Source organism: Ogataea parapolymorpha, chromosome VI (assembly GCF_000187245.1).
Source record: "Ogataea parapolymorpha DL-1 chromosome VI, whole genome shotgun sequence".
NCBI classification, from domain to species: Eukaryota; Fungi; Ascomycota; class Pichiomycetes; order Pichiales; family Pichiaceae; genus Ogataea; species Ogataea parapolymorpha.
The window spans coordinates 1447617-1470515 of record NC_027861.1 but is presented as its reverse complement, the minus strand read 5'-3'; the positions used below and the strand labels follow the sequence as shown (position 1 = coordinate 1470515).

The window sequence follows — 22899 nt, the reverse complement described above, 5'->3', positions numbered from 1 at the left end:
TCTAGCCAGCAAGGCCAATGCAAACCAAGACGAATTTGTGGATCAATAATTTCTTGCCTACTTGGGGATCTAATTCTACTGACTGTATAGGTTTCAGCTCTGAAAGCGTGTTTAGACCTCTCATGCGTAAGATAGCACTTCCAAGCGAACTATAGCGTGCTACTGGCGAAAACGGACCCAGACTTTCGTAGAGGCTGTAATACTTACAACTCTCTTCAACAGCGTGAAAAACTTCACGGATGCTGCGTTAAAAATAAACTCCGAATACGTCTCTGGACCAAGTTATCATAAACACAATAAATTTTCAGTATTTTTTATGGTCTTGCAGAAACCGGCACCCCCCACACGTCAGGTGTACACGATCTACACGGACGGTGCGTGCAGTTTCAACCACGATCCGTCGCGTGCGAAGGCTGGGTACGGCGTGTTTTTTGGGGACGGCGACCCGCGCAACACGGCCGCGCCATTGGCGGGGCCTGTCCAGACAAACAATCGCGCAGAGCTGAGTGCCATCAAGCAGGCTCTGGAAACCATACTGGAGGAGTTTGAGTTTGGCAACGGCGAGCAGTACCAGATTCTCACGGACTCGGAGTATTGCGTGAAATGTATTTTGGTGTGGTCGAAGACGTGGCAGAAGAACGGCTGGAAAAACTCGAAAAAACAGCCTGTGGCCAACCGCGACCTGATCGAGGCGATCCTTGGCCTAATAGACCGGATTAATGAGGAATACGCTCGACATGGTTTTGGCAGACTGACCGTGGACTGGGTGCGTGGGCACGCAAATAATCACGGCAACGAGATGGCGGACGCTCTGGCCCGTGAGGGGGCCACCATGGAATGGAAGTAGCGTCTGGGACAACTATAGTTATGAAATACGTTTGATTGATACGGATCGGCAGGTTAATTTCAAGGATAAATTCAACACTGGTTTTCAAGAGGTGACGAAACCGTTGATAATTGATCCTTTTACTGACCAAACACTTCACATTCTGGTTTCTGCTTTCCACTGCCACGACAAACTAAAAACTGCTGCTGGACGCCGGTTCATAATCCGGGCATGAAATGCGTTTTACGATTGATCGTCTGGGAGTCTCCTGAACATGGATGCTTACGGCTCCTGTTGCACAACATTGGAAAACTCACCCTGACGATTTGCGAACAAAGATAATAAGAACCGTTGTGTGCCTAAAAATCAACGATTGCTTGCTCGGAGTCACAAGGTCAATAATCTGTACTACATGCTCTATCTCGTTGAGATAATTAAATAGACAGTAAGGCCATATCAGGCACCTGGCATATTCCCGTACAAATTCTTTCACAGAAAAAGCTAATCTGACGACAACGTGACGGTCGGAGAAGATTTGCACGAGTTGCGCACCGGTGAGTCACGATCAAAAACATATCTGGAACATATTTCAACTATAGCCCGCACAGCCGTGCAGATAAAAAAATTAAAAAAATACCCTCATGTTTCTTCGACGATGCGCTATCCCCACCCTGGGTAAGCGCGCGATTTCAACCCCAGTCGGGTCTCCAATTTACCATCATGATGTTGATTTTCATGGAGACCCCGTGGTAAATGTCTACACCGACGGCTCGTGCCGGAACAACCAAAACTCTGAGCTCGCACAGGCCGGTGCTGCTGTGTTCTTTGGCGTTAATGATCCACGCAACTATGGCTTTCTGCTTACCGAAAAACCTACCAATAATAGGGCGGAGTTACTGTCCGTGCACGAGGCCACGCGGATCATTCTTAGTGACCTTAAAGAACATACCCATACAAAATTCCAGATCATGACAGACTCCAGGTACGTGATCGGGTGTCTGACAGAATGGTACCCCCGATGGCAGTCTAATGGGTGGCGAAACAGAAAGGGCAAATCTGTTGCGAACCAGGACGAAATTCGAGCGATTATGTGCAACGTGCACGCAATCAATACCCTGTACGCAAATATTGGATGGGGGCCGCTGTGCTTCAATCACGTTTACGGACACAGCGGAATTTATGGCAACGAGATGGCCGACCAACTAGCAACCGCAATTAGCGGAACTGCCTCGGCAGTATCGGCAGCCCCAGTGCCAGACACAATCTAAAGTTTAACCTTCCCAGTTTGTGTGTACACATGAATATGATGATATTTACGATTGAGCACCGCATTACTCCTTTAGACCCTCGATCTTGATTCTGGTCGCCTTGTTCATGTAAGCATTGTAGGTTATTTTCGTGACCTCTGATTGCGGGAACTTGAGGAACGGGATGTCGCTGCACGACGAGGCCATCAGGTAGCCGTAGAACACCTGGATGACCGTCTCGTCCGCGATGACCAGCACGTCGTTCGTCAAGCGCTCGATCTCCATGATCAGCGGCTCCAGCTTCAACGCAAGGTCGTGGTAGCAGTCTGCTCGCGGGTACCGGTGATGGTACGGATCGAGCTGGTGTCTCTGATAGTCGTCGGGAAACTTTTCCTTTAGCTCCTCGTCTGTGAGTCCGTGAGCGTCGCCAGGGTTCAGCTGCGTCATTTCCGGGCGGTGTGTCACTGCCAGCCCAACATCCTTGAACACCTGCGCCAGCTGTGTCGTGCGCAGTCTCACAGACGTCCACACTTGCAAGTCCGCAGGCAGACTGTCGTGGCCTTGTTCCCGGTAATGTTTCACCATCGTGTCGAACAGCTTGTGCGCATACTCCTGGCCCTTGGCGTCCAGGGGCGGGTCGCTCTTGAAGTCGAGCTTGTTGTTGGAGCATCTTGCAAAATAAATAGAGCCCTTCTTGATTTTGGAGTTCATCAGATAGAATATTATTTTCGTCGTGAGGAAGTCGTGCTTCGACTTGTTCACCAGCAACTTCTCGCCAAAATTGATAAACTTGATGTACGTGAGCTCCTCCTCGTCCATCTCCTCGTACGAGTGAGCCACCACGCTAACCCGCTTCTTGTAGTCCGCAATGGCCTCCTCGGCGTCCCAGTTGATGTAGTCTGGCGATTTTGCCGCGTCAGCTATGTTGCTCTCCAGCAGTTTCGGGTCGTCGATCAGGCTCTCGATGAAAATCACCTTCACGCTGTGCTGCTGCAGCACACGTGCGAGCTCGCGCCTCTGCGAGCTCACGCCGTTGACTGCGTCGTAAATGGCGATCTGGCCCATGTCGTTCTGGAAAAAATTGAGCACGTCTCGCACGGCCAGGTCGGTCAGTTCCTGGCGCACCCGTTTCGCCTCCTCGCTTTCCGGCTTTGGGTCGAAAAAGTCGAACGGCACGTGTTTCGTCTTCTCTCTTCTAATGTCGCCCAGGTGGAACAAATTGGCCCGCACTCCCAGCCATCGCAAATACCTGCACAGGCTGATGGACAAGTTGGTTTTACCGCGCGCAGGCGGTCCCACCAAAACGATGCAAATACACCCCGCATGGTACAGCTTCCCAGAGTCTGTGGAGTATAGCTGCGCGGGGGACACGTGGAAGCGCGACACTGTCTTGTGAATCTCGTCTACGTCCTCATGGACGTGGGGTGGGACATGTCGCTCGCTTTTGTTGTTTGCGCCGTTTTCGTCGCCTCTCGACGAGGGCGGAAGCCATCTGTTCTGCCTGCGTGCAGAATAGTTGCCCGGAATCTTGGGCTCTTCAATTTCAGCCAGGTCTTCGGACATTTAATAACAAGAACGTAGCCGGCTAAAGGATGAGTATTTTCCTTTCGACCTACATATTTTTCCCCATAATTTTTATTGTAGAGAAATCACTAGCCACTTATCTTCCCAGCCACATAGGGCCTTCCCCCGCGCTACAGACGGATCTTGGTCGAGGTGCCGGACCCGGAGTAAAGCAGCTCGACGGCAAACGCGCCGAGATGGACGCGCATGACGGCTGACGTGTCGATCTCCAGCTGCCCGTTCAGTGCCTTGCGTAAAATATCGGCACCTATCCCGCTCGTCGCATATGTCACTGGAATCCGGGGTGTCCTGTACAGTCCCGGTGGAACCACTATTCGTTGCTCCTTGCTGATGTAACCCAGGATGGTTTTATCGTGGCTTGCCTGCGCCTCGATCAGGTCGACCACCACCTCGCTGTTCGCCACCGGGTTGAACACCGTCAGCTCGATTTCCGATGACATAATATGCATTGTCGAGTCGACAAGAAAAATACTCTCGTGGGACACGGGGTGCGGCAAATTTTCCTGTCGCGAAATCTGGGGTAGCCGCATGGGGACCCCGATGCCGGCCACGAAGGCGGCCAACTGCGAATCTTGGCGACCAATAACCTCAATCACCGGATATAGCCCCGATAGGTACGTCCCCAGCATGCGTTCGAGCCGGGATTTATCGATATCCGTGCCGAGTTGCATGATGAGCTTGGCACTGGTGTTGCTGTAGTTTTCCGGCGATAGGTGGACCGGACCCGGTTCGATCCGGCCAACTATTGATCCATTATATTGCAAGTCAAACTTGAGTCCCTCCAGGTTGCTGTCAAAGTTTAGGTTGCTGGAAACAGCCGCGTTGATCACCATGGCGCAATGCTTAGCCGAAGATTCAAGTAGCACAAGCTCATTGAGACGGACGTCCAGACTCCTGAAAAGCTGGTCGTTAGGAACACCAGGCACAGAGTAGTCTAGTTCTGTGCTCAGCCCAGTGATTGTCGTGGTCATAAACTCCGAAGCAACCTGGATATCCAGCAACGGGCGAATTGGTATTTTTACTGAGGTGCCTGAGGCCACATTTTGAACCAGGTCTCTGATAAGGTTAGAATCTCCCGGCTTGAGCACTGCCTCGTCAAGCGAAACACCGATGGTCTGCTTTTTGCAGTGCAATTTCGAGGCCTGCCAGTTTCGCATCTCCAGAGTCGTTATGTTCGGACCGCAATGTACCTCCCCCCTCACAAACGGTATATCAATATCCGACACAACAATGTTCTCAGAAACGTTGTATTTGATCGAAACGTCCGACGACACCAGCAATGCATCTCCCTGTGCACGCACTCCAAGATATTCAATGTCCACAGCTTCAACACCGCCGCCAAAGTCGTCAATTTGTCCAATAGCTAGCGCAGCATTGACTTCAAGATCATCAAAAATGTCTCTCATCCACTGAGGTTGCGTGCTCAGCGGCTTTGCCTTGACAATTACCGGAACCTCTCGGTTGCTTGAAAAGTTTGTCAACAGTTTGCTGATTGCAGAGCCGTCTCCACAGTCAAGCAGGAGGTCCTCATCCAGGGGAGGGACAGTGAATTTTGTGGGTATCAGGATCGGATCGTGGAGGCCAAACTTGCCGGTGCTAATGGTAGCAACTGAAGAAACTTTGCTGCAACCTGGCATCAGCACTTCCCAGCTCATTGCGTCCGCTGTGTAGTCCACCAAACCCACGTTTGATAGCCTCACAACTGTAAACCCAACAACCTGCCTACCATCAGCATCGATTTCAAGGTTTTCCAGAACCGCGTCTTTCATCACGCGTCGAAGTATACGGCCCCCGTCCAGCTCTAGGGCCAAAGCTCCAGCCACTGTGTGTTGTCCCACTGAATGGCCATTGATTTTGATAGCACACACAACAGAACAGCCAAAGACCACGTTTTCGGGCCCGCGACTGATCGGATTTATAAGCCGTGCCATCTCCTTCGTAGGCTTTATATGCGCAACCGCCTCGATAGTCTGAGGCTGTCTTAGTTTCACAGTCAGCGGCTCCAACAGCTCCACGCTGGAAATGCAAAACCTCTCCTTTTTGATGCACACATTCATATCAAACGGGCCGTCAGGTGATATTTGGACAGTATTCAGTCCGCTTAATAGCCGGCCCCAAGTTCGATGATATAAATTAATTTGATCATAATCGAATTCCAAATCTCCTCGAACCACCACCTCGAACCCATCGTCGGTCACATTCGCCACCCGCACGTTTGCAAGATCAAATCTGGCGGCATCCAAAAATACCTGCCCCGTGCTCTTTATCAGCTTATACCCACCAGTTGCAATAAGGAGCAACAGGACGCACACCAAGCCAATTGTACGGGGATGTCGCAGTCGCCGCCTCTCTGGCCTTGTATTGCTTATCTCTGGAAGCGGTGCTTCGTACGGTTCTGGCGCCTGCTGAATTAAGGGGGTTTCCTCGTCAATCATACTTTTTCTGTCACCTCCACATACTTTTTTTTATCTCTAGATTTACGTAATCTATATAAATAATTTATAGTTTGGGCTCCAGCAAGGCCTCATCCATAAACTTCTCCGGGATGTGGGCGTTGGGGGCCCCTGTAAGCGGCACCTGCGACTTCCATTCGCCGACGTTGTCGATGGTGTTGGTCAACTTGTACTCCTTCTTGAGCTCGTCCAAAATAGCAGTGATAAATTGCTCTTTGTGGTTGAAGTTCGGAATCAGGGTGAAGTCGTCAAAAATAGACTCCAGAACGTCTCTCGTAATCTCAGTGTCCTCTGTAATTTTACTCTCTATCAGCTCACTTAGCTGGTTGGAGCTCAGGTCGACAGAGTCGTACTCAGGCATATCAAACACCAAATTCGAAATAGTGCTTGTGAGTCGGCTCACCAAAGACTGCTTTGGAACAACCTGGCTTTGCAAGTGCACAATCAGCTTCCCGTGCTGCGACGAGTCCAAGATCTTGTTGTGGTAGTAATCAATAAGCTCCTGGCGTTTGATTGTTCTCAACGTCTCAACATCCAATTCTCTTTTGTCAAAGTCGTAGAAACCAGATGCAATAGAGTCCCAAAACCTACTCCTCTCCTCTGAAAGATTCTTCACCTTCTGTAGCTTCTTTGTAATCACCGCATTCACGTGCTTTTCAAACTCCTTGTCGCCCATGGAAGACAATTTGTGTCCGATTTTCACCAGGAATCTCGACATTCTATCAAGCAAGTAGCCAGTACTTTTCTCGCTTTGAATCAAGAGTCGCAGTCCAAAGGTGGTTCTGGTCTGTCTGATTCCTGAAAAAACAACGTAACCAAGCTGCTCCTTGGTCCTAAGACGGTCAAAAAAAGGCTCGTGAATTATCTGCGAAACTAGCTCGGCAAGCACTCTGTCGCGCTGGTCCGTGATGTGGCCCAACTGGATAAATGTTTCCACGCACGAGTTGACGTTTTCTTCATCAACGTTTTTCTTCACAAAATGGTACTCCTCGCCAGCAGGAAGATCCAACGAACGGCCTCTGGTGAACTGCGATTCTGTAAATGAAAGAGCCTTGGTCAATTTGGAAGCCACCAGCTGGTTGATGTGCAAAGCTTCCTGCCTGCTGTAATTTCCAATCACAAACATTTCAACAAAACAGATACCAAACAAGTTGGACACAAAACTCTTCAGCGAGTGAAATGTCGCGGCATCAAAACAGTCTATCTGGTCGTCTATCATCCAGGAGTCCTCGTTGATCAGAGCAGAGAGCATTGGACCAATCTGACGGAAAGGCACGGAATAGCCGAAGTTCTTCAGGTTCCGCAACATTTTCTCCTTGATAATGTTGAACCGCTCCTCTCTTGACTCGTCCCACACAGACTCGTCATTTGTGAATTTTAGCAATGTGTTGGTGACCCTGTCCAGAAGATTGTCGAGCTTGTGAGAGTATCCGCTGATGGATAAACTCAACCCGGACCTTGCAAGACCAATTTCGTGGTGCAGACCTGCGATGCTTGCAAGGTATGACACGCTATTAAGCTCGTCATCAAGCATTTCAACAAAAAGGGATAGCAAGACCGAATTCAACGGCGTAGAGGTAGATCCAGGAAGGTTGAATTTGAGGGTGACGCTGGATCTTGGTCCACCAAGTTTTGTGTTGACCTTGTACCAGACTCGCGAGTCAGAAGTGTTGCAAATTAATTTTGGATAAACAATTCCTTGGGACTCGTCTTTTGGAGGCTCGACCAGGGAGAATTTGGTTGGGAGGAAGATGTTGCGTTCCGGCAAACTGTATTCTGACGGAGCAGGACCACTGTAGATATCAACCAAACTTTGTAACAGCTGAGGCTCGATCTTGGATGGCAGGTACTCTGTGCCATACCATTTTTCTGTCAACACGGACTCGCCTTCTAGACACTCCCTAGCTATCAACATTGCGCGAAAGTTGTCTGGTCTCAAGTACGAAAGAATATTGCTAATTGCTTCAGGATCGTATTTTCTGACAATCATGGTGCTCAGAAGCTTTTCGGACGGAATTGTTGAACGAGGCGGAATTTCTTCGATTTTCTGCAACGGGTTCTGGCCCTGGGTGTCGTAATATTCCAATCCATGGAGAGAGCCGGCCAGTCTGCTTGCTGATTGACTTGCTCCTGTTTTCTGCATGAACTTGAAGCTAGTGGTGCTCTGTTCATGCAATTCCTGGAATATCCATTTCTGCGGACCTTCTACATTCAGTAGACAGATATATTTGAACACATGCTGCAACACTTCGGTATAATTTTTTAGGCCCTCAGGAGTGAGATCGATGTTGACGATAAATGCGGAGTATCCTGCAGAAACCGTTTCGTGGCCGCAACTCAGATTATTGGCCCATCCTTGACGTTTGAAATGGAACAATAGGGACCCCTCAGACTCGTGGCCAATGAGATGAGAAAGGTACTTTGCTGGTTTTGAGTCCCAGTTCGGTCTCGTGTCAGGAATGGGGAACGAAAGTTGTAAAGACCGCAGCTCCATTATGGGTTTTGCACGGATCAGGTAGCCGTTGTATGTATCTGAGTCGAACGGAGAGTTTCTATAGATTGGTGGAGTCACGTTCTTGTTAGCAATGTCCGAGAACATGTCGACGGTCCATTTGGTCATAGTATCCAGAGACTCATTCGAAATAATGACTAGTCTCATGATATTGGATGAATAGTACTTTTCGTGGAACTTCAGGAGCTCTGCTCTAACATCCAAGCCCCGTTTGACAGGCTCTTCGCCCAAGGTGACCTTGTTACCCGTAGAAAAGCCACTATACGGATGCTCCCTGTTAGTGAGCGATTTGTTGAGCTGGTGCAATCTCCACACGTCAGCCTGTAGATTTTTCTTGTTTTCAGAGTCCACCGCGTTGATCTCTCTGTCCTTGCAATTTGGGTCGAAAAGCGGCGAGATAAAGAACTGCGAGAACCTGTCAAGAGCCCCGTGCATCGCATCGTTTGCCACCTCGAAATAATAATTTGTGTGCTCCGCCGACGTGAAGGCATTGCTGAAGCCAGAGTTTTTAGATAAATAAGAGCTGTACTCGTTTTCGGAAGGGTATTTGGAAGTGCCCATGAACAACAAATGTTCGCAAAAATGAGCCAATCCTGGCAACTCCGGAGGGTCCTGGAACGCGCCAACGTTCACATCCAGCGCAGCAGCCGATTTGTCAGTGGTAGGGTCAGAGATCACCAACGACACCAGTCCGTTCGGCAGCTCGATCAGACGGTACTGGCGGTCGTCGATGTCTGGTTTCTCAAGGTTTTGGCTCAACACTTTATATTGAGACATGTGGCGCAGAGAACGATTTATTCGAGCACCAGCAAGACGACTTAAACAAAGTGTAAATCTTGAGAGCATAAAAAGAAACAGAAATTTTTGGGAACAGGTTTGGGCAAAATACGCGAGTGGCATTTACAAGGCAAGCTATAATGAGCTTCTTTAGACGGAATCGTCATCAAACATAAACCTGGAAAGTAGCGGGTTCGAGGGAGCTGTCGCGCAATATCTCTCGTCTCCCTCTGGCCTCGAAGCATCGGTGTTACCCGCGAGCATGCTCTGGATCGAAAGAGCTACAGAATGCAGGGAGTGCGCGGGCGTCCAGCCGTCGTACAAAATATTGAGACAGATGTGGCCATTGGAGTAAATGTGGGGGTGGATCGGGATCGGATGCGATCGCACAAATTGCACCTGCGGGGGAGCGAAAGGGTAATCTTTATCGATTATAAATCGCAGACGGAAGGTGTCTGGATAGAGCGGGTTGTCTGTGATCTTCATGTCCACGTACTGCACGTTGAGGTCGTCAGAGGGGAGAAGCTGCAACGTGGGGTTGGATTGGAAAAGTTTTAGCTCTTTCAGGATCCGCGAGGAGGGATTGGGCATTGCGTAGAAAAACGGCGCAAATTGTTCTTGATCCTGAAAAACTGCTCACGTCAGCGATAACTCTCCCCTTTCGGAAAGATAACTTTGATTTTTTTTCTCAACCCATTCACGTGATGGAAGGTCACGTGCACGCGCCTCCCGAGAGCCTGTGCAAAGAATAGCCTCGAAAGCACTCTGTCGCAGGTCCTGCAGGAGTAAACTACTCCTATTTGCAGGTGGCGAGGTCTGCACTAGCGGGACGTTTTTATTTCAGAAGACGTTATTCGACTTCTCCAAAAGACAGTAATCCAGTATGTAACGCCCTATCATCTGCATACCACATACCACTCAGCAACCTGGGTCTGGCCCTTGGCTGACCTCTGTCTTTTTTTTTTTCGAATTTCTAGGCCCTGTTACCCTCCCTTCTAAAAATAACTTCCGCATTAAGAACATTGTCTCGGATGATACAATAACAGAGAAAAACGAAATATAAATAATATACACAACTCTTCATTCCCCATTTTTCCTTCATGAAGTCGTTCATTGTGCCACTCGTTTTTGTTCTAGCTAACATCGCACCGGCTCTTGCCACTCCTCCAGCATGTCTATTGGCATGTGCTGCCGAAGTTGTGAAGAGCTCTTCCCAATGTTCGTCGTTGAATCAAATTGCCTGTGTTTGCAGCAATGAGTCCTCTGAGATGTCTTCTTGTTTGAAATCCAAGTGCGGCAGCAATGCGGACACCGCTGCAAACTCTTTCTCGAGCGTTTGCAAATCCGTCGGCGCCAGCGTCAGCTCCAGCTCCTCGAGCAAGGCCTCTTCATCAAGTGCCGCAAGCTCCTCGAGCAAGGCGTCCAGCACTGTCTCCAGCACCGCTGCTTCATCCAGCACTGCTGCTCCATCATCTTCCTCATCCGTTGTGTCTTCCGTTGTGTCTTCCTCTGTCGCGGCTGCTTCATCGGCTGCCCCATCCACTTCGGCATCCAGCTCGGTTTCCGTTGCCGAGCAGTCCAGCTCTTCCTCCACCTTGGCCACTTCTTCCGTTTCATCCTCGTCCGCTGCCGCTCCATCGTCGTCCATTGACGTGCAGGTCTCTGCGGGCGCCCCGGCTCTCGTTGCCAATGCCGCCGGCCTCGGCCTCGGTGTCTTGATCGGTCTTCTTTAGATACCCATATATTCTAGACCACATAAATTAAATACTTCTACACCTCGAACCATATCTGTTACTATTAAATTGTTTGTTTATTTTTGCGAAGCGCTCTTTATTGATGCTCGATATCCTTCCTTTAAAGCAGTACCAGGAGAACTATCAAGCCATACTGGATGGTAATCCACTTCCTTACGGCAATCTCCGCGGGAAGGTGCTTGATAGCGAGAAATTCTGGAGAGATTACGGTGACTACGAGCCTGTCCTGCGACAACACGTTCCGGAAAAATACCACAAATACTTCTCCACGCCCACGAAATCGCACGCGCACCAATCTTTTGACGACTCGGTTGAGATCGGCCGGTCCTACAACCTAAGTCCTGTGAAAAAACGCGAGCCTTCTTACGGCTTGAAAGATTCAGAAAAACTCGCAGACGACGTGTTCGACGCCGACAGGAAGATGTACGTTTCGAGAAGCGACGACGACGACCCCAGCAGGTCGCTTTTCCAGCAAACTTACAAGGTTTTGAGCTACGATCGCAGCGCGCAGGGCGAAAAACTAAATTCACTTGTGAGGAAGATTAGCACAGAGTTTGATGAGGTCAAGGACGAAAACAGAATACTGCGGCGCGAAAACACCGAGCTCCGCACAAAAATCAGACAATTGCAGGACGAGAACCACCGCATAACATCGACAGGCGAGCTCGTGAAGAAGAAGTTCGACAAGTACTATATGGAAACGATGAAGCTGAGAGAGGCTTTGGCGCAGCTGAAAAATTCAGCTAGCTCTGCTGCAACGGCGCCAGCGCCAGAACCCCAAAACCCTTCTCCAGCCAAGTCTGAACGGCCAGCTACCTCCGGAAAAGTGGTTTCTGCCGACACCATAGACGATCAGCTGGCATCCAACGAGGAGAAAATGAAGCAGCTCGCTCTCACAACGCAGGAGGAGCTGGAAAAACTTGAGGCTGAGAACTTGAAGCTCCTCAAACAGAAGGAAGTTCTGAAACACAATCCCGACGTTCTCACTGTGATTACCGTTGGCGATGGAGTCATCAAGGTGGAGCAAAAGAGACCCGAGGCCCCAAAGATGGATTCAGGTGAGCCTAAAACACCACAGGTCCAGATTAAACATCTGAAAAGGGACAGCACGCCGCCAAAACCCCCGGCCTCGTGTCCTGTCTGCTCGCCAGCAAGAAAAGTGGACTTTGACTCAGACGAGTTCAGTGACGACAGCGTGCCGCTGGACGACACCATGATCTACAAAAAAACGCACAAGAGCAACCTGCTCAATGTAGGACGCAAGCACTCCTAACTCGTGGTGGTTCATTAAGGTCGATCTATGTATAATACACTACTTCTTTTTGCCCTTCTTTTTGCTTTTCTTCTTGCCTCCGGTCTCGGCCTGCTCCGCCACAGGAGCTGCTGCTGGAGCAGGTGCGGTCTCCTCTTTGAACTCAACATTACTCATAACACTAGAGAAACCATCCAGATGTATGGTTTTTTTGTCAGAATTCTCGACCTTCGTCAAGGAACTGCCTCTAGGCCCAAGAACGTTAATCATTCTGCTGAACTCCTTTGCCTTGTGGGTCTTAAAGTTCAGACAGATGCCGGTTTGGGGATTGTAAGTCTTGATTTTGATCAGCGCTTTGGCCGGCTTGCCGGTCTTGGCCGACTTCACTTTCGAGTGTGTGTATGTTATCGACACGGTTGTGTCCTCCGGGCTCGCCTGGAGCAGCTCGAGCGATTTTTGGATAAATTGGTCGCTCTGTTTAATTAGTGTCATGGACGAATATGTGAAAAAGTCGAACACCAGATTTTGACTTTCTACACTGCCTTGAAAAAAAGCAGCTGCTACAGCCACCAACATCAATGTAGCGAACTGGCGATTTCATTAGTAGCGTCCTCCATTATCCTATATACGGTCCCGCAGTCTTGCTGGTGCCAAGTGCGGGGGAAGTTCCTATATTATCGATTCGTCGCTCGTACTCTGTGGGGTCCATGACGCTTGGCTGGTCGTCTTCAAGCGACGTCTTCTCGCTATTACCCCCGAGATAAGGAGGTGGGTCGGATTCCGGAGTCCCCACACGTTTCTTGGATTTTTCTAGATACGGCTTGGGTCCAAAAAATGTTTCCTCGTCAGAAGGATATTCTGGAGGCAGCTGTTCTCCCTGGTCTAGAAGAATATCGTTCTTGATTAATTTAGGGGAGTATAGCGGTGGTGCGCCGATGGTGCCTTCGTTCTGGCTCTCGCAGAAACCCAATTTCTTCACGTTGGCTTCGATGAAAACAAACCCAATCTGGCCCAGGTTCACCGAGACCGTGCACGGCCCGCCAACCGCTCCGATACACGGATAGAGCTCTGTTTTCAGGTTCTGAACGGCCTCGATGATTTTCTTACCATTGTGCGTCACATAAACAGTACCGTTCGAGGCCTTGTAGCCAATTCCTATCACGTCTCCTTCCAGCAGCTGGGGCAGAATAACAGGCAAGTCGGGGTCGTTAGGGAACGGCCTGTTGCTCAAACGAAGACACCCATCGGTCTGTACAGCAAGCGAATAAGGATGGAGGCCTGGCAGCAGAAAGTTCGGATACGGCTTCGTGCAGAGACCAACAGAGACCATGCAGCGGCGATGGTCGAAATCGTATAGCTTGGCCTCGAAATAGACTGTGTCATTCTTGCGGTTTCTGATCGGCACTGGCAGGTTCAAAATGGCGCTACTCTGCTCAGAGCCTACAAAAGAGATCTCTGTAAGGTCCTCGACGTAAAAGGGCACTCTCTTGAACTGTGCCCGCGCATAATCTGGTCTCTTGGGCTGCAACAACGCGGTGGTTTCGGACGCCTCCTCAGCCTCTGAATCGCACAAGGACTGGCTCAGCTCCGATATTTGGTCGTAGTACGTCTCGAAATAGAAACTGCTGATGCCGCGGTCTCTAATTAGTAAATAGGTTGTGTCGATTTCGCCCGGGGTGTTATTAAAGCGCAGAATAGGAGGCTTTTCCTCGAAAAACTGTCTAGCCAGAGCAAAACGTAATTTGTCCACCTCGTTCAGAGACTGAAATAGAGCCTGGTTGCGGTAGTTGGCCGGGTTGTACCTCAACACGTCGCAGATCACGTTGTTCTCGTCATCGTGAGGCCCAAGCAGCGAGTCTCTAAAGAATAAGTAGTATATGAGTGTGACAAGCGCACAAATAAGCATCAGTGAGACAAGCGTGCAGAAAACTATTAGGTAGGTCAGCTCGGCCTGACCCAGCCCAGATGACCCGCTCATTATTTATCAACAGTTGTTCTGCACTTTAATTTATGGGGAAGAATATCTAGGCCCAACTACAGAAGGGTTACCCTACGTTTAGTTTTATTTTTCACATCTTGTCTAATACATTCTTACACTGATCTAGATCCCTTACAAAAGCATCTCCAGCGGGTTTTCCACGATGGTCTTCAGAGCCCTGATGAACTCGCCTCCCTTGGCACCATCCACGGTTCTGTGGTCGAAGGTTCCCGTGATGTTGATCACGTCGTCGAACACAAAGCCGTGTGGACTAGCCTTATCAGGCACGGCCTTCTTCTCAACAGTACCGATGGCCAGAATAGCCGATTGTGGAGGGTTGAGGATGGAGGTGAACAACGTGACAGCAGGGTTCATTCCCAGGTTGGAGATCGTGATGGTTCCACCCTGGAACTCTTCTGGAGACAGCTTGTTCTCCTTGGCTCTCTTGCCGAGGTCCTTGACCTCCTTGGAGATGGTCTCGAGGCCCTTGGCGTGTGCATTTTTGACGATTGGGGTGATCAGACCCGTAGGAGTGGCCACAGCAACCGAAACGTCAACGTTTGAGAACTGTCTAATGATTCCCTCCTTCTCCATGTAGTAGGCATTGGCCTCAGGCACTCTCTCACAGGCTTTGGCAATGGCCTTGATCAGCAGGTCGTTGACCGAGAGCTTGTATCTGTCGTTGGCAGCAGCGTTCAGAGAGGCTCTGAGCTTGAGCAACTTCGACACAGACATCGACGAGGAAACAATGTAGTCGGGAGACGTTTGCTTCGACTCGGTCAGTCTCTTGGAGATGACCTTTCTCATGGTAGTCAATGGAATATCTTGGTATGTGGCTGCTGCTGGGGCTGCTGGGGCGGCAGAAGCTTCTGGAGCTGCTGGCTTGTAGTTTTCGACATCCTTGGCCACAATTCGTCCGTTTGGACCAGTACCCTTGATTTGCTTGAGGGAAATACCTTTCTCCAAAGCAATGTTTTTGGCCAGCGGAGAAGCAAAGATTCTGCCGGATGGAGCAGGAGACGACTTTTTGGCTGGCTGGGATTCCTTTTGTGCCTCCTTTGGCGCTTCCTTTGATTCCTCCTTTGGAGCAGGGGCTTTTTCCTTGGCTGGCTCGCTTGCGGCTGGAGCACCTGCATCGCCAGCGTCTGCAGCAGTGAAATCCTCAAAGGCAGCAACGTCGCCGCTGTCCTCGACGTAGACGGCAACTGGCTTTCCAACAGGAATGTCCTGAGTTCCGTCTGGAACAAGGATTTTAGCCAGGAACCCCTCTTCCTGGAACTCGAAGTCCATGGACGCCTTATCGGTTTCGACCTCGGCAATGGACTCACCAGGCTGTAAAGCATCTCCAACCTTTTTGTGCCATTTCACGAGGTTTCCTTGGGTCATGGTTGGCGACAAGGCCGGCATGGTGATGACGGTGTGCTCTGGGAATTTGGAGGAATAGTATCTTGCTAGGGCTGCAAATCTCAGCATTGGGGCTCTAGAGAGCCTGACTGCAGGACGCGAAGCTAATCTAAGCGTGGCAATGGCAGACATTTTATAGCTGGTAGGTGATGTTATGAGCAATTGCCTCGAATTAGGACTAATCAAATTCAATCAGCTGCTGTTTTTTTTCCTCGCCGTAAAAAATCGTCCTTCGCGGATCGGTCTTTTCCTTTGCCTTTTGCTGGCGTCGATCGACTTGGTGGGGTCGATTATTTTTTTTCGCACATTTTTTCAACTCTTGGAACAATTCTCATCATGAACGCCGGCCTGAACCTGTCTGAAGAGTCCAAAGAGAGATTATCCAAAATTCTCGACACCACCAAGACCATCGCCCACTACGGATGGATCCCTTTCATCATTTACCTGGGCTGGCAATCCACCTCCAACAGACCAAACCTCATTAACTTGCTTTCTCCCCTGCCAACTGCCTGAGTGAATAAATTGTTTATGCAATTACGCTGCCTGTCTATAGATGTGTATCTAACATGTCACAGATCGTTTGGAACGTTTTCGTATATGGAAGCCCCACCACGTTGTAGTAGTCTCCATTTATGCCCTTCATCATCAAAGCCCCCGAGCCCTGGATCCTGAATCCGCCCGCCACCTGGTGGCCTTCGCCGCACTCGCTGTATTTCCTTATAAAGTCGTTGCTCACGGACTTTTCCATAACTATCTCTGTTATTTCCGTGAACGTCTCGATCTTGCACTTGTCCGGCTTTCTTTGTGTGCTGGCGTCGCTCAGCAGCACCATGACTCCAGAGAAAACACGAACGGGCTTCTTCGAGTCGCGCATCCTGCAAATTGCCCGATAATTCTCCTCTTGTGTTTTTGGCTTCTCATATATCACACCTTCGTTTTCGACAACTGTATCGGCGGAAAGCAGCAACACGTTATCTGTTTTGCCCTCTTTCTTCAATTGATCCCAAACAGCCAAACACTTGCCTTTGGCAGTCTCTGCAACGTACTCTTCTACCGTGTAATCTAGCTTTGATAGATTTTCCTCAAACTGAGACGGCCTGATCACAGGATTGAACCCCAGCATTTCCAAAATCTCCTGGCGGCGCGGAGACGTGGAACAAAGATAGAAGGTGTACTTTGAGAGCTTTTCATACACAGGGTGCTCGAATTTAGTAGCCATCGTAATAACCTTTATTTCTCTATTTGCTTAAAATTATACAACCTTACACCCTCCCTATAGAGCACTGAGATCGTAATCGATATTATGCTGCTTGAGTTTCTGGAGTCTTTTCTGGTTCTGCTCCTGGTACTTCTTTTGCAGTTTTTCCCACCGGGCCTTGGATTTAGGCCTGTCGTTCTTGAGTTGCGCAATCTTGCTCCACGGCACGGGCTTGTACTTGGAGTTGGCTCCCTGGAACAGGTTCTCATGCACTTTTTCAGGAGGCACAACGGCACATTGGAGGAGATGCTCAAACAGCAGGTAATTGTTCATGGTTTCCGCAGCAATCTTGGCCACTTCTGCGTGCTCGAACTCGATAAAAGCGTAATGTTTCGACTTTCCCGTCTTTTTGTTTCTCGAGAGTCTCAGTCTGATAATTTCTCCAAATTGGCTGAAGTATTTCTTCAGCTCCTTCTCCTCAAATCCATGAGGCAGTCTGCCCACATATATCACACCATGCTTGGACTTGATGCTGGGTTTTGAGGAGTTCTTGTTAGCGGTCTCAACAGGCTTTGTCACGGTGTGCACCGTGTGCTTGGTCTTAGTGACGTTATCCTGTTCTTTGCTTTCCTCGTCATCAGCAGACTCAAAGCCCTCGAGCTCCTCGGCGTTGTCAGAGCTGTCACTGTCACTAGGAAGCTCAATTTCATCGTTTTCCAGTTCAGACTTGGCTTCTTCTTTCTTTTTCTCTGGCTTTGACTCGTCTATCAGCTCCTGGCTAACCTTCTTAGTACGGGTCCTAGTCAGGATCGGCGAGCGCGAAGGAACCTTCTTGGAAGGTGGGGTGGACACAGCTTTACGGGCCATTATAATTCCTAAAAAAATATCTTCTAAAAATTTTTTTGATCTGAGATTAGTGGTGTACGGATGGAGGGAGAGGTTTTTGTTGGGCGAGCCAGCCTGGTGTCTGAACCAACTAAGCCCAACGAACCTACTAGAAAGGACCCCTTTCGCTCGGCATCTTGCTCAAGATAACAAAGTACAGTTTCTCGGTTCCAAAAAGCGGAATTTGTCGCTTGTTACAAAATCATCAGACACGATTTTTTTAACCTGATTAAGTAACTTATACGAGTACCAGATAAGAAAAAAAACACGGACCAAAATACTTTCAAAAACTTGTATCATGTCCAAAGTCTTCACAGCTGAAGAGGTCGCCCAACACAACACCAGAGATGACTTGTATATCGTATACAGAGGCAAAGTGTACGACTGCAGCGAATACTTGGACGAACATCCAGGAGGAGAAGAGGTGATCATGGACTGCGCCGGAACCGATGCTACAGAACCGTTCGAAGATATTGGACATTCTGAAGATGCCCACGAGATCTTGGCCAACCTTGAAGTGGGCGAGCTCAAAGGTGGCGTTCCTGCCAAGCCAGTTGTGTCTGCTGCATCTTCGTCGTCGTCCGACAGTTCTTCGTTGCCTCTTGTTGCCCTAGCCGGCCTCATTCTTGCCGTCGGGGCCTTTTTGTTCCTTAGAACGTGATTATATGGTTGAGTATGTTGGAGGCGACGTCATAAGACGCCTATAGTTTGTTGAGCAGATTATAGGTTTAATAAATTAATTTTTATATCAACTGATCTTCATGGTCAGCAATGATTCACGAACTCTCGCCGGGATGGGGCACTGGTGTTGCTGAAAGACCCGCTCACGAGCCGGATCCTGCCTTTTCTGGCCTGTTCTTACTAATTCCTGGCTTTTTATTCGTCGAGATCTAGCGGTTACCCGGACATGTTGGCAGAAGCTCGTTTAGCGATTTCAAGACGACTACTGGCAATTCCCTAAGCTCTAGGTATGTGTCCTGCTCAGACCAGCTTACCTTTCGTATGTTTTCAGATCTGGAGCTGTCCAATAGCTGTTCTTTGCCAAGTTTCTCGCAGCTCCTAACCATGGCTTAGACAGACCCGTCGATCGACCATTTCTGGGCCCCAAACAATGTTGTGCAATGCAGACGATGCATTTCTTAGTAAAAACAACCTGGCATTGTTCTCGCACCAAGAATTTTTGAGAAAATCCTTTGTTCTCCCATCACATATTATATTGCAATACCCTTTCTGGCCAAATACCTGGCTCAATGTTTAACCTAAACAAGCTACAATTATTGGCTGTGTAATATTTTTTTTTTACTATTTATATCTTCAACATCACAAGTGCTTCCCGATGCTTCCCTCGCTTCTGACTTTTCTGGCGTTACTAGTTGGGATATTTGGTTTGGAGGATGAACATGTGCTGGAAAATGACAGAGCATTTCAGACCTGTGCATATGTGGCCAACTACGAGAATTCGAGGTTGTTTTTCATCTCGCAGCATTTCACTCCTGAAATTACAGTCAAGTTCCAAAACCTGCCTGGTGCCACGGTCGACACGCTTTTAATTTCCGGCAGTGATTTGGAGCGTGTGAAACTTGATCCAACGCCAATGGTCAAGGTTTGCGACGAGAGCGCCATCAAGAAGAAACTGTGCACGTATCCGTCTCTTGACCAGCTAAAGTTGCGCATGACGCTCGACGAACTGATCGACAGTGAAGAGTTCGAGTTTCCAATCGAACATTACAAGTTCATTCCATCTGAGCTACCAGACAATAAGCACAAATTCGAGATCAAAAACACGGCCATTTACTGTGTGATATTCACGGCTCAGAATATTCCTGCCGACGCAGGAAATTTGCGTGTTGTTGTCGACTGGAAACAGAGCTTTGGTAATCTATTGGTGTCCGACTACCACTACCTGTACTGGGACTTTACGCTTTTCTTGTCCTATGTGATGCTTTTTGCCCTTTTTGCCGCATACTTGTACCGCAAAGTGCGTATGGACAAAACCAATGCCATTTTATCAAACTCCATCTGGTTCAAGCAGTTTACCATTCAGGTTAAGCTCTTATTTTACATTGCCGGAACTGCGTTCGGTTTCTTCAGCTCTGTCATCATCTACTCGCAGCTCAACAAGTACGGCTACGGATACTACGGCAGTCTGAGTATGATTCTCATGAACGCTTGTATGCTCACTTTCAGCGCAACATTCACGGTATGGATCGTGTACAACTGCCTGATTATCTCCTCGGGGTTCCTATTCTTCAGCAATATGAAGAGCCCGAAGAAGCTGAGAATTTTCAGAGCCCTATGTGCGTTCCTCTTCCTTCAGCTTCTTCTTTTTGCTGTCGAAGAGTCTTCGGTATATTCTATTCTTGGAGGCAGGGCCTCTTTCCTTAGTGACTTTATTTTCGTGCAACTGGTTGTTGTGTACTTCCTCTGCTGCTACTACGCATGGCAAACTCACAAGCAGCTCACCAACCGGAGTCTGCGTACAAAGCTCCTGCTCACATTTGCCCTGCTCACAATCATGAGCCTGGTCGAATTAATTTTGAGAGGAAGAGTGCTTTACGACTACGTGAACGAGCTCTTCCTCGAAATGGCCAATGTCACCACCACGGCCTACACTCTTAATTACCTCATCACCATCGCCCTTGTGCTGATATGGAAAGACACGAACCTGCAAAATGGCGAGCTCTTGGCGAAATAGACCTCAAACGTATAGTAATTGATAAAGATTCCGATGAGTGAGAACGTAGCGTGCCGTCCAATCACAGTGTCCGAATTCTTTCGCGAACACTTTAGTTCCATAAAATAGCCTGATCTTCCCGGGTTTTGAAATCACGCAGCAATTGCAGCAAGTTATGCGATTGTAGCAATGTCATAGGGAATTCGCCGGCCCGGCAGTCGTAACCACAATTCTCTTTGAGTGGCATCAAGGATGACAGCCACCATCAATCTAAGGTATCATAGTTTTCTTTAGCCACCTCAGCCTCCACAGCCGCACTACATAGTGTACCACCACGTCTTGAGATCTCACGAAGCCCGTGGTACCTTTCCGCTTATCGACTATGGAGGTGGTGTACGGATGTCATTGGCAGATCTCGTTCCTCTCGTATACCGAAAAAATTAACTGCAATTTTTTATATAAACAGTCAATCACAATCGGATCATTTCTCATACATTCTTTTGGCCTCTTTGAAAAGATGGAGTTTCTGACGAACCATTCTTCGACTGTGAACTCAACTACAGTGATTGGTGCCATCAAGGCGCTCGACTACGTTAGCCTGAAATCGGCTGTTCATTCTCTTTGGCAACAAACTCCCTGGTGGCAGATAGTTGCCATTACCCTGGCTATTGTTGTGGCCTACGACCAGATAGCCTACCAGATATACAAGGGATCAATTGCTGGTCCGCGTTTCAAAGTCTGGCCCGTTATTGGCCCATTTTTGGAGTCTTTGGACCCTAAGTTTGAGGAGTACCAGAGCAAATGGGCTTCCGGACCCTTGTCCTGTGTTTCGATTTTCCACAAGTTTGTTGTGATTGCCTCCACCAGAGACCTTGCTAGAAAGATCTTCCAATCGCCAAAGTATGTCAAGCCGTGTGTTGTTGATGTTGCCGTGAAGATTTTGAGACCATCCAATTGGGTCTTTATGGACGGTAAGGAACACTCGGAATATAGAAAGGGACTGAACGGGCTGTTTACGAAAAGCTCTCTGGAGCTGTATCTCCCAGACCAAGAGAAAATTATGGACAAATACATCAATTTGTTTGCAGACATGACCAAAGACGAGCCAAGTGTGTTCTTCCCAGTGTTCAGAGAGGTGATGTGTGCGATTTCTCTGAAGACGTTCTGCGGCGATTACATTACCAATGCTCAAATCAAGGAAATTGCTGACAATTACTATTTAATTACCGCTGCCTTGGAGCTTGTCAACTTCCCTATCATCATTCCTTACACCAAAACCTGGTACGGAAAGAAAATCGCTGATATGACGATGAAAGTTTTTGAAGGGTGCGCACAGATGGCCAAGGACCACATTGATGCCGGTGGAAAGCCAAAGTGTGTCATGGATGCCTGGGTGAAGGTCATGAAGGAGGCCAGAGACAGCAAAGACAAACAGTCTTTGGATGCCAAGATTTTGATTAGAGAGTTTTCCAACAAAGAGATCTCCGAGGCCGTGTTCACCTTCCTGTTTGCTTCCCAGGACGCTTCTTCCTCTCTTTGTTGCTGGCTTTTCCAAATTGTTGCTGATAGACCAGACGTTCTGAAGAAGATTAGAGAGGAACAGCTCAGAATTAGAAACGGAAACCCATACGAGCCTCTGACCGGTAAGCTGATTGACGAGATGAAGTATACCAACATGGTTGTCAGAGAGACGTTGAGATACAGACCACCGGTTCTTATGGTTCCTCACGTTGTGAAAGAGGCCTACCCTGTCAGCGAAAACTACACTATTCCTAAGGGAGCCATGGTGGTGCCAACATTGTACCCAGCTCTGCACGACCCAGAAGCTTACGAGAATCCTGACGAGTTTGTGCCGGAGAGATGGGAAGAGGGTTCGCCTGCGTGGGCCGCCACGAAGAATTGGCTTGTTTTCGGTACCGGTGTGCATAGATGTCTGGGACAAACGTACGTGCTCATGACGTTTACTGCTTTCATCGGAAAGGCTGCTATGTTCCTGGACTTTGACCACAAGGTGACGGAATTGAGCGAGCAGATCAAGGTGTTTGCCACCATCTTCCCTAAAGACGACGTGATCATGCAATTCAGACGCAGAGACCCTACCGTGGTTGAGTAGTTGCCATATTTATGTACCATTTTTACTATCTACACTATCTACACACCCTTACACCGGTAACATCCCAGATCAGCACTCGGCTGTCTCTGATAAGTTTTTTTCCGTCTGTCACCAAATTTTTTTTTTCAATCCCCGGCTCCCGACTGCATTTCACGTGACCTTTCGTCACCAGCCTTTTGCACCGCCACCCGTCCCGTTCAAAGCCCGCCAATAAAACCCGTTCATATAATAAGCGGCACATA

General features: G+C 48.8%; 16 protein-coding genes across 16 annotated transcripts; 7 read left to right on the top strand and 9 right to left on the bottom strand.

Moving 5' to 3' along the window:
- Positions 1-316: 316 nt before the first annotated feature.
- Positions 317-847, top strand: HPODL_01971 (ribonuclease HI; the record flags this gene model as incomplete). The annotated part of the gene is made up of 1 exon (XM_014078505.1): positions 317-847. One exon carries the CDS (start codon positions 317-319, stop codon positions 845-847), a length of 531 nt encoding a protein of 176 aa, XP_013933980.1.
- Positions 848-1467: 620 nt separating this feature from the next.
- HPODL_01970 (ribonuclease HI) lies at positions 1468-2094 on the top strand (the record flags this gene model as incomplete). The annotated part of the gene is made up of 1 exon (XM_014078504.1): positions 1468-2094. The coding sequence occupies one exon, from the start codon at positions 1468-1470 to the stop codon at positions 2092-2094; it is 627 nt and encodes a 208-aa protein (XP_013933979.1).
- Positions 2095-2157: 63 nt separating this feature from the next.
- On the bottom strand, positions 2158-3636 carry HPODL_01969 (Fructose-6-phosphate 2-kinase/fructose-2,6-biphosphatase; the record flags this gene model as incomplete). Its single annotated transcript, XM_014078503.1, has 1 exon — positions 2158-3636. One exon carries the CDS (start codon positions 3634-3636, stop codon positions 2158-2160), a length of 1479 nt encoding a protein of 492 aa, XP_013933978.1.
- Positions 3637-3767: 131 nt separating this feature from the next.
- HPODL_01968 (uncharacterized protein) lies at positions 3768-5714 on the bottom strand (the record flags this gene model as incomplete). The annotated part of the gene is made up of 1 exon (XM_014078502.1): positions 3768-5714. The coding sequence occupies one exon, from the start codon at positions 5712-5714 to the stop codon at positions 3768-3770; it is 1947 nt and encodes a 648-aa protein (XP_013933977.1).
- A 442-nt stretch (positions 5715-6156) lies between these two features.
- On the bottom strand, positions 6157-9399 carry HPODL_01967 (Metalloprotease; the record flags this gene model as incomplete). Its single annotated transcript, XM_014078501.1, has 1 exon — positions 6157-9399. One exon carries the CDS (start codon positions 9397-9399, stop codon positions 6157-6159), a length of 3243 nt encoding a protein of 1080 aa, XP_013933976.1.
- A 150-nt stretch (positions 9400-9549) lies between these two features.
- On the bottom strand, positions 9550-9990 carry HPODL_01966 (ubiquitin-conjugating enzyme E2 W; the record flags this gene model as incomplete). The annotated part of the gene is made up of 1 exon (XM_014078500.1): positions 9550-9990. One exon carries the CDS (start codon positions 9988-9990, stop codon positions 9550-9552), a length of 441 nt encoding a protein of 146 aa, XP_013933975.1.
- A 509-nt stretch (positions 9991-10499) lies between these two features.
- Positions 10500-11132, top strand: HPODL_01965 (putative secreted protein; the record flags this gene model as incomplete). Its single annotated transcript, XM_014078499.1, has 1 exon — positions 10500-11132. The coding sequence occupies one exon, from the start codon at positions 10500-10502 to the stop codon at positions 11130-11132; it is 633 nt and encodes a 210-aa protein (XP_013933974.1).
- A 103-nt stretch (positions 11133-11235) lies between these two features.
- On the top strand, positions 11236-12426 carry HPODL_01964 (uncharacterized protein; the record flags this gene model as incomplete). Its single annotated transcript, XM_014078498.1, has 1 exon — positions 11236-12426. The coding sequence occupies one exon, from the start codon at positions 11236-11238 to the stop codon at positions 12424-12426; it is 1191 nt and encodes a 396-aa protein (XP_013933973.1).
- A 39-nt stretch (positions 12427-12465) lies between these two features.
- On the bottom strand, positions 12466-12897 carry HPODL_05325 (uncharacterized protein; the record flags this gene model as incomplete). The annotated part of the gene is made up of 1 exon (XM_014078497.1): positions 12466-12897. One exon carries the CDS (start codon positions 12895-12897, stop codon positions 12466-12468), a length of 432 nt encoding a protein of 143 aa, XP_013933972.1.
- Positions 12898-13021: 124 nt separating this feature from the next.
- Positions 13022-14383, bottom strand: HPODL_05324 (Conserved hypothetical membrane protein; the record flags this gene model as incomplete). Its single annotated transcript, XM_014078496.1, has 1 exon — positions 13022-14383. One exon carries the CDS (start codon positions 14381-14383, stop codon positions 13022-13024), a length of 1362 nt encoding a protein of 453 aa, XP_013933971.1.
- A 132-nt stretch (positions 14384-14515) lies between these two features.
- HPODL_01963 (Dihydrolipoamide acetyltransferase component (E2) of pyruvate dehydrogenase complex) lies at positions 14516-15919 on the bottom strand (the record flags this gene model as incomplete). Its single annotated transcript, XM_014078495.1, has 1 exon — positions 14516-15919. One exon carries the CDS (start codon positions 15917-15919, stop codon positions 14516-14518), a length of 1404 nt encoding a protein of 467 aa, XP_013933970.1.
- Positions 15920-16334: 415 nt separating this feature from the next.
- Positions 16335-17006, bottom strand: HPODL_01962 (uncharacterized protein; the record flags this gene model as incomplete). The annotated part of the gene is made up of 1 exon (XM_014078494.1): positions 16335-17006. The coding sequence occupies one exon, from the start codon at positions 17004-17006 to the stop codon at positions 16335-16337; it is 672 nt and encodes a 223-aa protein (XP_013933969.1).
- A 54-nt stretch (positions 17007-17060) lies between these two features.
- On the bottom strand, positions 17061-17852 carry HPODL_01961 (putative RNA-binding protein; the record flags this gene model as incomplete). Its single annotated transcript, XM_014078493.1, has 1 exon — positions 17061-17852. The coding sequence occupies one exon, from the start codon at positions 17850-17852 to the stop codon at positions 17061-17063; it is 792 nt and encodes a 263-aa protein (XP_013933968.1).
- Positions 17853-18168: 316 nt separating this feature from the next.
- On the top strand, positions 18169-18531 carry HPODL_01960 (Cytochrome b5; the record flags this gene model as incomplete). The annotated part of the gene is made up of 1 exon (XM_014078492.1): positions 18169-18531. One exon carries the CDS (start codon positions 18169-18171, stop codon positions 18529-18531), a length of 363 nt encoding a protein of 120 aa, XP_013933967.1.
- Positions 18532-19206: 675 nt separating this feature from the next.
- HPODL_01959 (uncharacterized protein) lies at positions 19207-20565 on the top strand (the record flags this gene model as incomplete). Its single annotated transcript, XM_014078491.1, has 1 exon — positions 19207-20565. One exon carries the CDS (start codon positions 19207-19209, stop codon positions 20563-20565), a length of 1359 nt encoding a protein of 452 aa, XP_013933966.1.
- A 496-nt stretch (positions 20566-21061) lies between these two features.
- Positions 21062-22657, top strand: HPODL_01958 (Cytochrome P450 61; the record flags this gene model as incomplete). The annotated part of the gene is made up of 1 exon (XM_014078490.1): positions 21062-22657. One exon carries the CDS (start codon positions 21062-21064, stop codon positions 22655-22657), a length of 1596 nt encoding a protein of 531 aa, XP_013933965.1.
- Positions 22658-22899: the final 242 nt, after the last annotated feature.